General features: G+C 42.0%; 1 protein-coding gene across 1 annotated transcript; it reads right to left on the bottom strand.

Annotated features, from left to right (window-relative positions):
* Positions 1 to 9,372: 9,372 nt before the first annotated feature.
* LOC103641358 (serine/threonine-protein kinase SAPK10) lies at positions 9,373 to 10,414 on the bottom strand. Its single transcript, XM_008664714.4, has 3 exons — positions 10,205 to 10,414; positions 9,959 to 10,003; positions 9,373 to 9,881 (listed from the first exon to the last, which is right to left on the bottom strand). Exons 1-3 carry the CDS (start codon positions 10,301 to 10,303, stop codon positions 9,744 to 9,746), a joined length of 282 nt encoding a protein of 93 aa, XP_008662936.1. The 5' UTR covers positions 10,304 to 10,414; the 3' UTR covers positions 9,373 to 9,743.
* Between the last annotated feature and the right edge of the window lie 2,861 nt (positions 10,415 to 13,275).

Below are 13,275 nucleotides of genomic sequence, written 5' to 3'. Positions count from 1 at the left end.
TAAACTTGAAATAGTAAGGTAAACGTACGAGTTCACCTTCTTTCTTTTCCCCCTGTAGCTTCGGCATTTCCCATTCTCTCAAACTGGGAAAGACTTTGAATGCTAAAAACTCTTGAACCAGGTCCCTTGTGCTGATATGCTCTGCAATAATTCTGAATTCACTCATTGCTTGTTGTGTTGGACCTTCGGGTGTCATATTGCAGCGAGGTCGGGTTTCTCCGAAGATTAATTCCAGCGGGCTTTGTACAAGCTTTTCCTTGTCGTCATCAACCTTGACATAGAACCACTCTGATTTCCAGCCTGCTGCCCACTTGCTTCGGTAGCTAATTACAGGGAACTTTGTAGTTTTCCGATAGGCAAAGTTATAGCAACCAAAATTATCGTGTAATCCATCTTTTCTAGCCTTTGTTTGATAATGTAGCTCGTGAACCCGGCAGAAGCTGTCTGCAAATGGTTCCACTGCTTGGCTTCGGAGTGCCCAGATATAAACAATAAGCCTAACGATAGCGTTAGGGGTCAGCTGATGAAAATAGATACCGAACCTCTTCAGTACCTCTCCAATAATCCCATGTAGGGGGAACCTTAATCCAGCCTTAAGAAAACTTTTAAAAATAACAATCTCATCCTTCTCTGGCTTCGGGGTAGTCTCTTCTCCACCGAAGCGCAACAACTTCTTCTGATTTTCAGTAAAAAAGCCCGCTTTTACCATCTTGGACAAATCAGCCTTCGAAACAGTAGATTTCCCGAAGTCCAAGTGGCTCGGCTTGCTTGGCATGGCAATGCGGTAATCATCTTCGGAATCAGTTTCCTCAATATCTTCTTCCTCTGCTTCAGCGATTGCTTGTTCTGCTTGTTTTGCATCATCATGAGGGATCTTTTCTGAAGTCACTAGACCCGATCGTTGCATGGCTTCGGAGATGGGAAGAGTCTCCGAAGCTTCAGTTTCCTCCCCCTCGCGCTCAACCCTGGCGGTAGAGCGGACTCTGGCCATTCAATTATGAACTTGTGAAACTTTAAAATTTTCTTCCTCCGAAGCAGGTTTCAAACTGGAGCTTCGTTCGTTTCTAACAGACAAGCTTCGGCGATGGTTAAAAATTTTGGCAGGAAAACAGTGCAAATAGCAATGAATGTTGTGGTAACTTCACACCTACTCGTCTGTTTATATAGTGCTGCAGGTAAGAAGGCGAAGCGCCAGAGTTTTTACACCAGGCGCACACCCGCTTGCGCTCGCTGCGCGGTGGACCGCAGGGACAAACAGTAAACTCTGCAAGGTGGGACCGTTGCGTGCTGGGAAATTAAATCGTTTCTCGGCAACGAGCTCAGGGAAGGTGTTTTTTGGACCTTCGGCTCCCCGAAGCTTAAGAGACTTTTTTCACGGATCAAGCTCGTTACGAAAAACGATCTAGCACCGCGAAAGGGGCTACTGTTGGGTCTATGCTTCGTCGCCGAAGGTCTTCAAGGGAGAAGCGGCTTAAAATGTGTGAGCAGGTATCTTCGGACTCGTATCAGAAAGGGAAAAGCTACAAAGGTTGACACAGCGCCGAAGCTGTGAAGCAGGAAAGCTTCGGCATGTTCGCAGAAAAGGGGAACCGACTTAAAGATGAAAAGGCCATTTAGACCTCGATAGAGTGCTATAGAATTATCACCAAATGTAAAGGGCATGTATGTAATTTTGTATGGGTTGTACCCCGTGCCTATAAATAGGTGAACAGTACCCCCGTACTGTTCACGTGGACTTGGCATTTGCTTTTGCGTCACACTTGTATTTTCATCTCCTTCCAAGCCGAAGGTACATTTATAATTCGATATTGTCTCTATTTCTCTATGATGATATAATAAAGTTAAATAAATGATGTTATATGATTATTCGTGCTATCTTTTATGTTTCATATGCTTCGTCTTTCATTAATGTATACTGAGATCATGAAGGTTCGTCCTTCATGACCTTCGTCCGGAGATCGTTATATCCTAAGGGAAATAATGCCTCAAAGGACGAAGGACTTTATCGTTTAACATTCTCTGTGTTGCCTTGTTCTTAACTCATAGCATTTGAGAACAAGTCCCCAACAATTAGGAAATCAATTTTATTGTTGTTTTCATGACAAAACAGAGGTATTATGTGATAAAAAATAATATTATAAAATTATAGAAATTGGAATGAACTCATTTGGATTTAATATGAAATTTCCATGAATTAAATGAGTTTCTGCAATTACTTTTAAACTAAAAATCAATTTCTAAACTCCTTTTCCCTATTTTTTTATTTCCTGGACTGCGTCCCAAATTCCAGAAAGATCAGGGGCCAAGCTATAAATGTTTTTCTAGACTCAGTGAGCATACAGAGTGGACGACGGGTTAAACACAAAAGACGTCTTAGTTGAAGTTGTATGTAATTCAACATGAGTCATGTTGGCTAGAGGGTGGAAGGCTATGCATTCTGCTCAATAGATCCAAGGTTCCGAACCCTAAGCAGCCATGGTTTGATTTTTTTTTTCTGCACGCGGAATGGGGGGCAGAACGGTAGAACGCGGGAGAGCAGAACGACAGACTACTCTTACCTTCTTAATAAGTAGTATAGATTTGACGCTCAAGCTATCACTCAAGTAGAGTGGATTCAGCTTCATGGGCCTTAAGCTTTGGCACAGAACTTGGGCTTCAACGTGAGTCATAGCGTCTCAGTATATTGGTTCTTTGTTGAATTATATCTCTCTTATTACAAGGCATTCCTTATATAGAAGCATGTACTAGGTCACTGTTGGATCTTTTATGGGCTTGGCCCATTTATTGAATAAACTATATGGTGTGTAATGGTGGAGAATACCAATAGTACCACATTGGAAGTCTAAGGGTCTTTTAGCTTGACTTATACGGTGAGATTTATTTCACTTAACTTTAGAAGTCAAGAAATGGACAAGGGCGTGCCACACGCGTGCACGCGCGCCGCCGCCGGTCGGGCGTGGCAAGGCAGGTGTAGTGTGGTTGTGTTAATTTTTAGCACTCACTAATCGCGTTAACCGACTCATGGCGAGAGCCGGTCGACTCATGGCATGACTCGGCGAGAGCTGACCGACTCTTGGCATGACTCGGCGAGACCTTTCTCCTTCAGCTTCCTTGAGAGGTTAAATAGAGGAGCACCCCTGTCACTCGGTACAAGCGAGAAAACACTTTCAGAATCATAGTCCAGCCGCCAAGTGAGAGTATTTCCATCTCGTGACTCTGCGCGCACAGGGAAGCGAGAGGGCAGGTGCCTCCGGAGCCCTTGCCGTTCGAGACCTTCCACGAGGGATCGGCAATTAGGTTTTTGGGGAGCGTCTACGCGACTGCCCAAAACATCTTCTTCCTGGTGCCATGACAAGGGAAGTTGGACAAGGATCTGGATCATCAGAGCGTATGGGAGGGTATGATCAGTTTATTTCCTTACTGTTTTACGTTCTACAAATTACATATATTTCTTATATTCACCTCTGTTGTTTTATATGTAGTCATGTATTTATCTCTTCTGTTCTGTCATTTTATAATATGTTATATCTGTTTGTTTTAGTTTTACAGTCATGTTGTTTATATTGCTATCTACTTAATTTTAATTCTTCCGTAATAATTCATGAACCATGTTTATATACTTATTATATTTATATGATTCACATGCTCTATGTTCTCTTGATTCATATTGGTATGGATCAATTTAAGATCACGATTTCTATGGTTAATTATTTGTTATATGTCATCATCATAATGTTAATTTATGGAATTAAAATAATACGGAAAATGCCTAAATCTCTAACAATCCAAAAACCTGATGTTAGGCATTTTTCTATCAGAGGTTTTGCTGCTATGCTAAAGCCTGATCCTTTTGATGGTAAAAACTTCTTGATATGGAAAGCTAAGATGGAGTTGTGGCTAACTGCAATGTCATGTTATTATGCCGCTGAGGGCAAGCCTGCCAACTTACCTCCTGAGGATGAGGCTAAGTTTAAGGCTGATGACAACCTCTTTCGAGGAGCAGTGATTAGCGCACTTGACACAAAATTCCAGAAAAGCTATATCATCCTTCCTACAGGGAAAGAGCTGTGGGATGCACTTATTGGAAAGTTTGGAGTTACTGACGCCGGTAGCGAGCTGTATCTCATGGAGCAGCTGTATGACTACAAGATGGTTGAGAACCGATCTGTAGTGGAACAGGCTCATGAGTTTCAGGCACTAGCTAAGGAACTCGAACTTTTTCCTTGTCCTCTGCCTGACAAGTTTGTGGCTGGCGGTATAATCGCCAAGTTGCCACCTTCTTGGAAGGACTTTGCTACCTCTCTCAAACATAAGAGACAAGAGTTCAATGTGGAAGAGCTCATTGGTACTCTTGATGTTGAGGAAAGGGCTAGAACAAAGGACAGTGGAAAAGGTGTTGAGACCTCTACTGCTAATGTAGTGCAGAAGAGAAACTTCCACAAGTTTAACAAGAAGAAAAACCAGAACAAACCAGAGAACGCGAACAAACCTGTTCAAACAGCACAGTTTAAAAAGAAGAACAACAATAACAAGGGAAAGGGAGGATGCTTTGTCTGTGGCAGTGATCAACATTGGGCAAGAGAGTGCCCTGATCGCAAGTTCACTCAAGACAAGAAATCAGCTAATGTTGTAACCACTGAAACTGAAGGAGGAACATCTGGGTATGGTAATTCTTTACCATTTGTTCTTTCAGTCTGTAATTCACCTGAGTGGTGGATGGACAGTGGTGCAAACATTCATGTGTGTGCTGATGCCTCTATGTTCACTTCCTATCAGGTCGGGAGGTCTAGCGCCTTGTTAATGGGAAATGGGTCGCGTGCTCATGTTCTTGGTGTTGGTACGGTCATTCTGAAGTTTACTTCGGGAAAGACGGTGCCATTGAAGAGCATGCAACATGTGCCCTCTATCAAGAAGAATCTCGTTAGCGCTTCTATGCTATGTCGAGATGGATACAAAGTTGTTCTTGAGTCTAATAAATGTGTTGTGTCGAAGCATGGTACTTTTGTTGGTAAAGGATATGACTGCGGAGGCTTGTTCCGCTTATCACTGCATGATGTGTGTAATAAACTGGTGAATTCTGTTAATTTTTCTGATGAGTCAGATTTATGGCATTCACGTTTTTGTCATGCAAGTTTTGGCTGTCTTATGCGGTTAGCAAATATAAATTTAATTCCTAAATTTAACTTGGTCAAAAAGTCTAAGTGTCATGTGTGTGTTGAATCAAAACAACCCCGCAAGCCTCACAAGGCTGCTGAGGCGAGGAGTTTGGCACCTCTAGAACTTGTGCATTCTGATCTGTGTGAGATGAATGGAATTTTGACCAAAGGTGGTAAAAGATACTTTCTCACTTTTATAGATGACTCCACTAGATTTTGCTATGTGTATCTCTTAAAAACAAAAGATAAAACGTACAATTATTTTAAGGCCTATAAAGCTGAAGTTGAGAACCAACTTGAGAGGAAAATAAAACGGTTAAGGTCTGATCGAGGTGGAGAATATTTCTCTAATGTGTTCGATGAGTTCTGCGTGGAACATGGTATTATTCATGAGAGGACACCGCCATTCTCACCACAATCCAATGGGATTGCTGAAAGGAAAAACCGCACTCTAAGAGATTTGGTGAATGCCATGTTGAGTACAGCGGGATTATCCAAGGCATGGTGGGGTGAGGCGATTTTGACAGCATGTCATGTCCTGAATAGAGTTCCAACAAAGAACAAAGAGATCACTCCATTTGAGGAATGGGAAAAGAGAAGAGTAAATCTCTCGTATTAACGCACTTGGGGTTGCTTGGTTAAAGTGAATGTGCCAATCAACAAAAAGCGTAGACTTGGGCCTAAAACTGTTGACTGTATATTCCTTGGGTACTCTTTTCACAGCACTGGGTATAGGTTCTTAATTATAAAATCTGATGTGCCTGATATGTATGTTGATACTATCATGGAATCAAGAGACGCAACATTTTTTGAGAATGAGTTTCCCATGAAGAATACACCTAGTGATACAAGTCATGAGACTATAATTCCCCATGAGCACGAACTGTCGATTCCTATAGATCATGCTGAGGATTCTCACGTGCACATCCCTGAGGAGGATGACACTATGGTCACTCGAAAGAGCAAGAGATAGAGGGTTGCAAAATCCTTTGGTAATGACTTTATAGTGTACCTTGTGGAAGACACACCAACTACCATTAATGAGGCATATTCCTCTCCTGATGCTGACTTATGGAAGGAAGCAGTAAGGAGTGAGATGGAATCTATTATGTCTAATGGAACTTGGGAGGTCGTTGACCGTCCTTATGGTTGTCAACCTATAGGTTGCAAATGGATCTTCAAGAAAAAGCTTAGGCCTGATGGTACAATTGAGAGGTACAAGGCAAGGCTTGTGGCCAAAGGATATACCCAAAAAGAGGGTGAAGATTTCTTCGATACCTACTCACCAGTGGCTCGATTGACTACGATTCGCACATTAATAGCCGTGGCAGCCTCTTATGGTCTTATCATTCATCAGATGGATGTTAAGACAGCTTTCCTTAATGGCGAGTTGGATGAGGAGATCTATATGGATCAGCCAGAAGGGTTTATTGCGGATAGTCAAGAGAACAAGGTGTGCAGGTTGATAAAATCATTGTATGGCCTAAAACAAGCACCTAAGCAATGGCATGAAAAGTTTGATAATACTCTTACAGCTGCTGGTTTTGCTGTAAATGAATCTGACACTTGTGTGTATTATCGGTATGGTGGGGGTGAGTCTATTATGTTGTGTCTTTATGTTGATGACATCTTGATCTTTGGATCAAATCTCAATGTGATTGAGAAAGTTAAAAGTCTTCTATCGAGCAATTTTGAAATGAAAGATTTGGGAGAAGCTGATGTCGTTCTAAACATCAAGCTTGTTAGAGAAGCTGATGGTGGGGTAACTTTGTTACAATCCCATTATGTGGAAAAGGTATTGAGTCGCTTTGGTTTTAGTGACTGTGATCCTGCTCCAACACCTTATGACCCCAGTGTGCTATTAAGAAAGAATCGGAGAATAGCAAGGGATCAATTGACATACTCCCAGATCATTGGCTCGCTCATGTACCTTGCAAGTGCAACAAGGCCAGACATCTCTTATGCTGTGAGTAAGCTAAGTCAGTTTGTGTCGAAACCAGGAGATGATCACTGGCGTGCTCTTGAGAGAGTGTTGCGGTATTTGAAAGGTACTATGACATACGGTATTCATTATACCGGAAACCCAAAAGTGCTGGAAGGCTATTGTGATGCCAACTGGATTTCTGATGCTGATGAGCTTTATGCCACAAGCGGATATGTGTTTCTGTTTGGAGGTGGCGCTGTTTCCTGGAAGTCTTGCAAGCAGACTATCTTAACGAAGTCTACAATGGAAGCAGAACTCGCAGCATTAGACACTACTGGGGCTGAGGCCGAATGGCTTCATGATTTCCTATTGGACTTACCGGTAGTTGAAAAACCGATACCGGCTATCATGAACTGTGACAATCAAACAGTGATTACAAAGGTTAACAGTTCTAGGAATAACATGAAGTCTACAAGGCATGTTAAGAGGAGATTGAAATCTGTCAGAAAGTTGAAAAACTCCGGAGTTATAACTGTGGACTATGTCCACACATCGAATAATCTGGCAGATCAATTCACTAAGGGTCTATCACGCAATGTGATAGAAAGTGTATCGAGGGAAATGGGTATGAGACCCATGTGAAATCTACTCTAGTGGTAACCTGCTCTATGTGATCGGAGATCCGGTGAAGTAGAGTGGAGAAACAAGCTAGGAGTAGATTGTGAGGAAAGATCCCTTCCTTAACTCATTTCTGATGCACATCTTTCCTATCTGTAAGGCAGGATGGTTTTTACCTTAATGTATTCCAAGAGTCTTACAAAGGTGAGATGTTGTCCTACAGAACATCTTTTGAGGAATACACCTATATGAGTCAGACTGTTGGTCACAGTCTATGGGACTTGGGTAATCCCTAAATACTCATGAAAGGCACTGAAGTGTGACTTATATGCTTCTAAACAGCGGGAATACCCTTTTGCAGCCTAGTATCAGCAAATGATTTGAGTGAATCTTATTTCGCACAAAACTGTCAATTCAAGGCATAGTCCATTGTTCAGTTGTGAATGAGTGAAACTCTTATTCTAGATGGATGTTCAACTTAACAGTCTCCATCGAAACACTGGTATATCAAAGGATTGTGATTCTGATACTTCATCATTACAAACCCTAGAGTTTGGTGGGGATTGTTGGATCTTTTATGGGCTTGGCCCATTTATTGAATAAACTCTATGGTGTGTAATGGTGGAGAATACCAATAGTACCACATTGGAAGTCCAAGGGTCTTTTGGCTTGACTTATATGGTGGGATTTATTCCACTTAACTTGAGAAGTCAAGAAATGGACAAGGGCGTGCCACACGCGCGCGCGCCGCCGCCGGCCGGGCCGGGCGTGGCGTAGCGTGGCGTGGCGTGGCGAGGCGAGGCGAGCGGGCGTGGTGTGGTTGTGTTAATTTTTAGCACTCACTAACCGCGTTAACCTTTCAGTTGCCTGTCTCTTCGTCAGCCGAGTGACCCTTCTCCTTCAGCTGACCGACTCATGGCGTGACTCGGCGAGAGTCGGCCGACTCATGGCATGACTCAGCGAGAGCTGACCGACTCTTGGCATGACTCGACGAGACCTTTCTCCTTCAGCTTCCCTCTGCGAGAGGTTAAATAGAGGAGCACCCCTGTCACTCGGTACAAGCGAGAAAACACTTTCAGAATCACAGTCCAGCCGCCAAGTGAGAGTATTTCCATCTCGTGACTTTGCGCGCACAGGGAAGCGAGAGGGCAGTGCCTCCGGAGCCCTTGCCGTTCGAGACCTTGCACGAGAGATCGGCAATTAGGTTTTTGGGGAGCGTCTACGCGACTGCCCAAAACATCTTCTTCCTAGTGCCATGACAAGGGAAGCTGGACAAGGATCTGGATCATCAGAGCGTATGGGAGGGTATGATCAGTTTATTTCCTTACTGTTTTGCATTCTACAAATTACATATGTTTCTTATATTCACCTCTGCTGTTTTATATATAGTCATGTATTTATCTCTTCTGTTCTGTCATTTTATAATATGTTATATCTGTTTGTTTTAGTTTTACAGTCATGCTGTTTATATTGCTATCTACTTAATTTTAATTGTTCCGTAATAATTCATGAACCATGTTTATATACTTATTATATTTACTAGGTGGGTGCCCGTGCGTTGCAACGGGAACATATAATATCATGATAACTTATGTATAAATATGTGTTATACTAAAAAACAATTTCGTAATAATACAAGTACTTCGCCGTCCCTCGACTGGGAATGTAAAAACAAAAGGTCTTCTCAGAGGAACCAAGTTTTAGCAATAGCAATTCCAAGGGCCAAACTGTTGTAAAACACTGGTGGTACACCATCCAAACACAACAGTATGAAAAGAGGCATCGGCATCAGGCATGAACAACATCTACAACAGATACTTGCAAGCACAACAACCTGCCCCTTGTCTCTAATTATCTTGGTAACCTGCGACACAACAAAGTATTCAATGTTGTCAAATAGCATACACGATCTCCCCACTGCTTTCCAGGTCAAGACCGGCATCTGAGTCTAGGTCCTCCATGTCATCGTCGAGGTCAATGTCATCATTCAGAAACTGATTGAGTCCACGTGAACCAACTGCTGGAATGGTCGCCTCAACCAGGATCTACATGAACTCATTCATGCTCTGCATCGGTTGTTCAGGCTCCTCGTACTGCTTACTCATCGTATTGTCATCCATTTGGTCAGCTAGGAGGTTTTTCAAGAACCATGGATGGTTTCTTATCTCAGGGATGGTGATCGTCTGTATAGGTAACATCAGTAATTCCTTCAAAGCAAACATTTGTCAAGAAGATAATGAAAGTATTATTTGCTTCTTACCAGCATCACGTATGGCGTCACTCCACATGACCACACATCAGCAACCTTAGTTCAGTAACAAAGAGTTAGTGACTAATTTAGCATTCGACCTTCCAACATAGTTCCCTGTTATGCATGACTACAAATCGTGCATGTATAAAATGTTTTGACAAACAAACATGTTGTTCAAGTGGAGAATAATAACATGCACACTGAACAGAAACAGTATGTCAAGTGTAGAATAATTAACGACACTACGCATAAAACCTTTCCATTGTATTCCTTCTTCAGAAGAACCTCATGAGCAATGTATGCAGGAGTTCCCACTATAGATTTTGGCTGCGAGTGTAGAACTGATGAGTACATTGTAAAAAAGGTTATAAGCAGAGCAACAATTTAAGAACACAAATGTCACACAAGATGACCACATTCTTTTTAAACACCTGATAACAATATCTACTAATATAGTTGAAATTATAAGCAGAAGAGTTCAGTTATTTTTTTCTTGACTACATCATGGGCGGCTAATTATAGCTATTAATAACTTTACTCCTCATTTGGTAAAGTGTGCCCTGCTAATTGCAACCGTGTTTCATTTACCCACTAAATTTGTAAGCATCTATGTTCAGCAGCCTCCCGATGCATTTGTGTCGCATCCAGCACCTATTTGTTGCCAAATTTATTCCAGTAAATGTATGGTCTACGCTTTAATGAGATAAATAGATTTAACCAAGATCCAAGATGGGAATAATGATAAGAATATTTGCAAGCCCTTTGACTAAATCAATCAAATTTGAGGCGACTTACGTTAATAGATCCATCAGTGAAGTTGATTTCGCCACCAAGATAGGTACGATGCATAGTTGTCAAAAATACCTTCTTCACAGCTCTATTGTATTTTGTTTCTGCTAAAAATTATGCATGTAACATGTTTCTTTAGAAGTAATATTTAGTATGCAAACATGGATGAATATAAAAACAACATGGATGATTCTAGTTGGTTAAAACAAATAAAGAATCTTCCTAGGGAAACAAATTATCTATTTTCGGTGCACTCCACTGATCTGCACCTCAAACGATGCAAAATGGTAAGTACATATGATTGCATAAAACAAGATCACTACTACACAAGTAAACAAGATATCATCCAACAAATCAAGAGAGTCATATGTTCACATACATAGCAAAATGTCACATTATAAAGATCTACTATGAGAGCTAGAGTAAAGCAAACTGCTTGTTGTAAATACTTGATAAGAAAATTTAGATATCTCCATACTTCAATCAGTAAAAACATTGCAAACCTGACTTTCAGCATATATTTTTAGTGCGTCTATTGTAATGCCAATATCCATTGGTTATTCATCTTTATAACCCAACAAGATATCATCCAACAAATCAAGACCTAGCAGTAAAGAATCATGCAGTTAGCAATTTGAGAAATAAAACTTTTTTAGTAAACAAGATGCATGATGTGGCTTGAGATAACCGAAGATGGCATGTTATTTAGTGGTCTCATGAGCCTCCTTACCCCGACCCGCAGCTCTTTGTTCTCACCTCAATTAGATGAAGAACAGTTAAAAGGTTGATCCAAAAATTCAGTAAAGCCAGGAAATAAATGTAACGTACAAGACAACTTTAACATGCAATGTTGTCACACTTAAGAAAATAAATGTGTCACCAGAAACCAGTCTTTTTGAGCTAACAAAAACACTCCAGTCTGTCATAAGTAGATGCCTCCTTGGTTGCCCTAAAAGTAACAGCAAATACTTTAAGGGTCATAGTAACCTAAATCATTATGAAAGCATCATTGTTTGTGATAAAAAATAGTTACAATAAATTTGTTTCTGAATCAGGGGAACTAAGTTCATTCAAAATTAACACCACATCAAAATATAAAAACAACACTATAATACTATGAGGTTGATTTTTCTCCAAGAGTAACTTTCTGCTTTATTTATTTACATTTCATTACAGATGTATTGAAAAACAAATAATACTAAATTGGGAAGCTCAAAGGTATAATGTGTTGATTTAATGACAAAACCACATAAAAGGGGACACTCAGATGACCAATTATGGATGAAGCACAAAAGTTGGGAGCACTGCCGCTGAAGTTAGAGGCTGACCAAAATGGCAATGCCAAACTAAGATCATCTGCCAATCGCTACAACTGAAGTAATGATACCGAAAATAGATAAAAGTGTTCAATATCAAGAACACCACTGCTCACACACTCCCTAATGTAATGATACCGGGTGTCGATATGTTTACTTCTCTCATGGTACACAGGATTTTTGCTCAGTTCTTGTGCTAACCGGTTGTCTATCAAAAGCTTGAAACTCTTCTGCTCAGTACCCAGTAGGTCTGCAAGAAGCCGGTTTAACCAAACACCTTGACAGGCTGCTATTGCAGCTGCTATATATTCAGACTCACACGATGAAAGTGATACTACCTTTTGTTTCTGAGAAGTCCAGGTGATTATGTTCCTGCCCAGAAAGAAAACTACACCACTGGTACTCTTTCTCTTTACAAGTTCTCCAGCATGATCACTATCTGAGTATCTGAGTAGTTCTGACGCCACCCCTCTTAGGTATCTACACCCGAGATGCTTTGTGCCTGATATGTAACGGATAATCCTCTTGACAGCAGCCCAATGTTCTGCATTTGGTGACTCCATAATCTACTAACCATTCCCACCGAGTAGGACAAGTCAGGTCTGGTATTTACCAAATACCTCAAGCTACCAACAATACTCCTATATCTGGTTGCATCCAAACTGTGTTCAGGTTTACCTGGTGTCAGTTTCAGATGTTGCTCCATTGGAGTGTCAACTGGATTGCAACCTGTCATTCCACAGGCTTCAATTATTTTCTCTGCATAGGCACTCTGGCCAATGGTTACTTCACCTGGATTTTGTTTTACTTCAATGCCGAGATAGTAACTCAGTAGACCCAGGTCGCCAGTGCTGCGCGAAGCTGCCGCCCTCGCGGGGAGCTCCGTGGGGAAGAAGGAAGCGGTGCCCTCCTTGAGCTGCGCTGGGGCGAAGGCGACGCTGCTGTCACCCATGGGGCGGAAGTTGAACCGGCTGTGGACGGAGCCGTTCGTGCCCTCCCCGGCGGCGTAGATGTCGGTGGAGTTGTGCATGAGGGAGCAGCTCGGGTTGTGCGAGGACACCGATTAGGAATACGACATGTCGTCGGAGTTGATGCTCCGGGTGCGCCCCGTGTTGGCGCTGTAGGTCCGCCTCGGGGGCGGCGCGGGCGCGCCAGGCACTGCGGCGGCCGCGGCCGCGGCGCTCCCACACCGCAGATCGCCATCGACCGGGAGGAATGACG

The sequence above is a fragment of the Zea mays genome, chromosome 10, assembly GCF_902167145.1.
Source record: "Zea mays cultivar B73 chromosome 10, Zm-B73-REFERENCE-NAM-5.0, whole genome shotgun sequence".
In the NCBI taxonomy this organism is placed as follows: domain Eukaryota; kingdom Viridiplantae; phylum Streptophyta; class Magnoliopsida; order Poales; family Poaceae; genus Zea; species Zea mays.
Note: the sequence above shows the minus strand (reverse complement) of the source record. Positions and strands in the feature narration are given on the sequence as shown.

Bases quoted from the DNA above. Each gene is read 5' to 3' on its own strand.
- LOC103641358 (XM_008664714.4), bottom strand. From the start codon at position 10,303: ATGTACTCATCAGTTCTACACTCGCAGCCAAAATCTATAGTGGGAACT. The intron at 10,004-10,204 runs GTTTTATGCGTA...TACTGAACTAAG, and splicing joins AGAAGGAATACAATGGAAAG to GTTGCTGATGTGTGGTCATG. The intron at 9,882-9,958 runs GTAAGAAGCAAA...TTACCTATACAG, and splicing joins TGACGCCATACGTGATGCTG to ACGATCACCATCCCTGAGAT.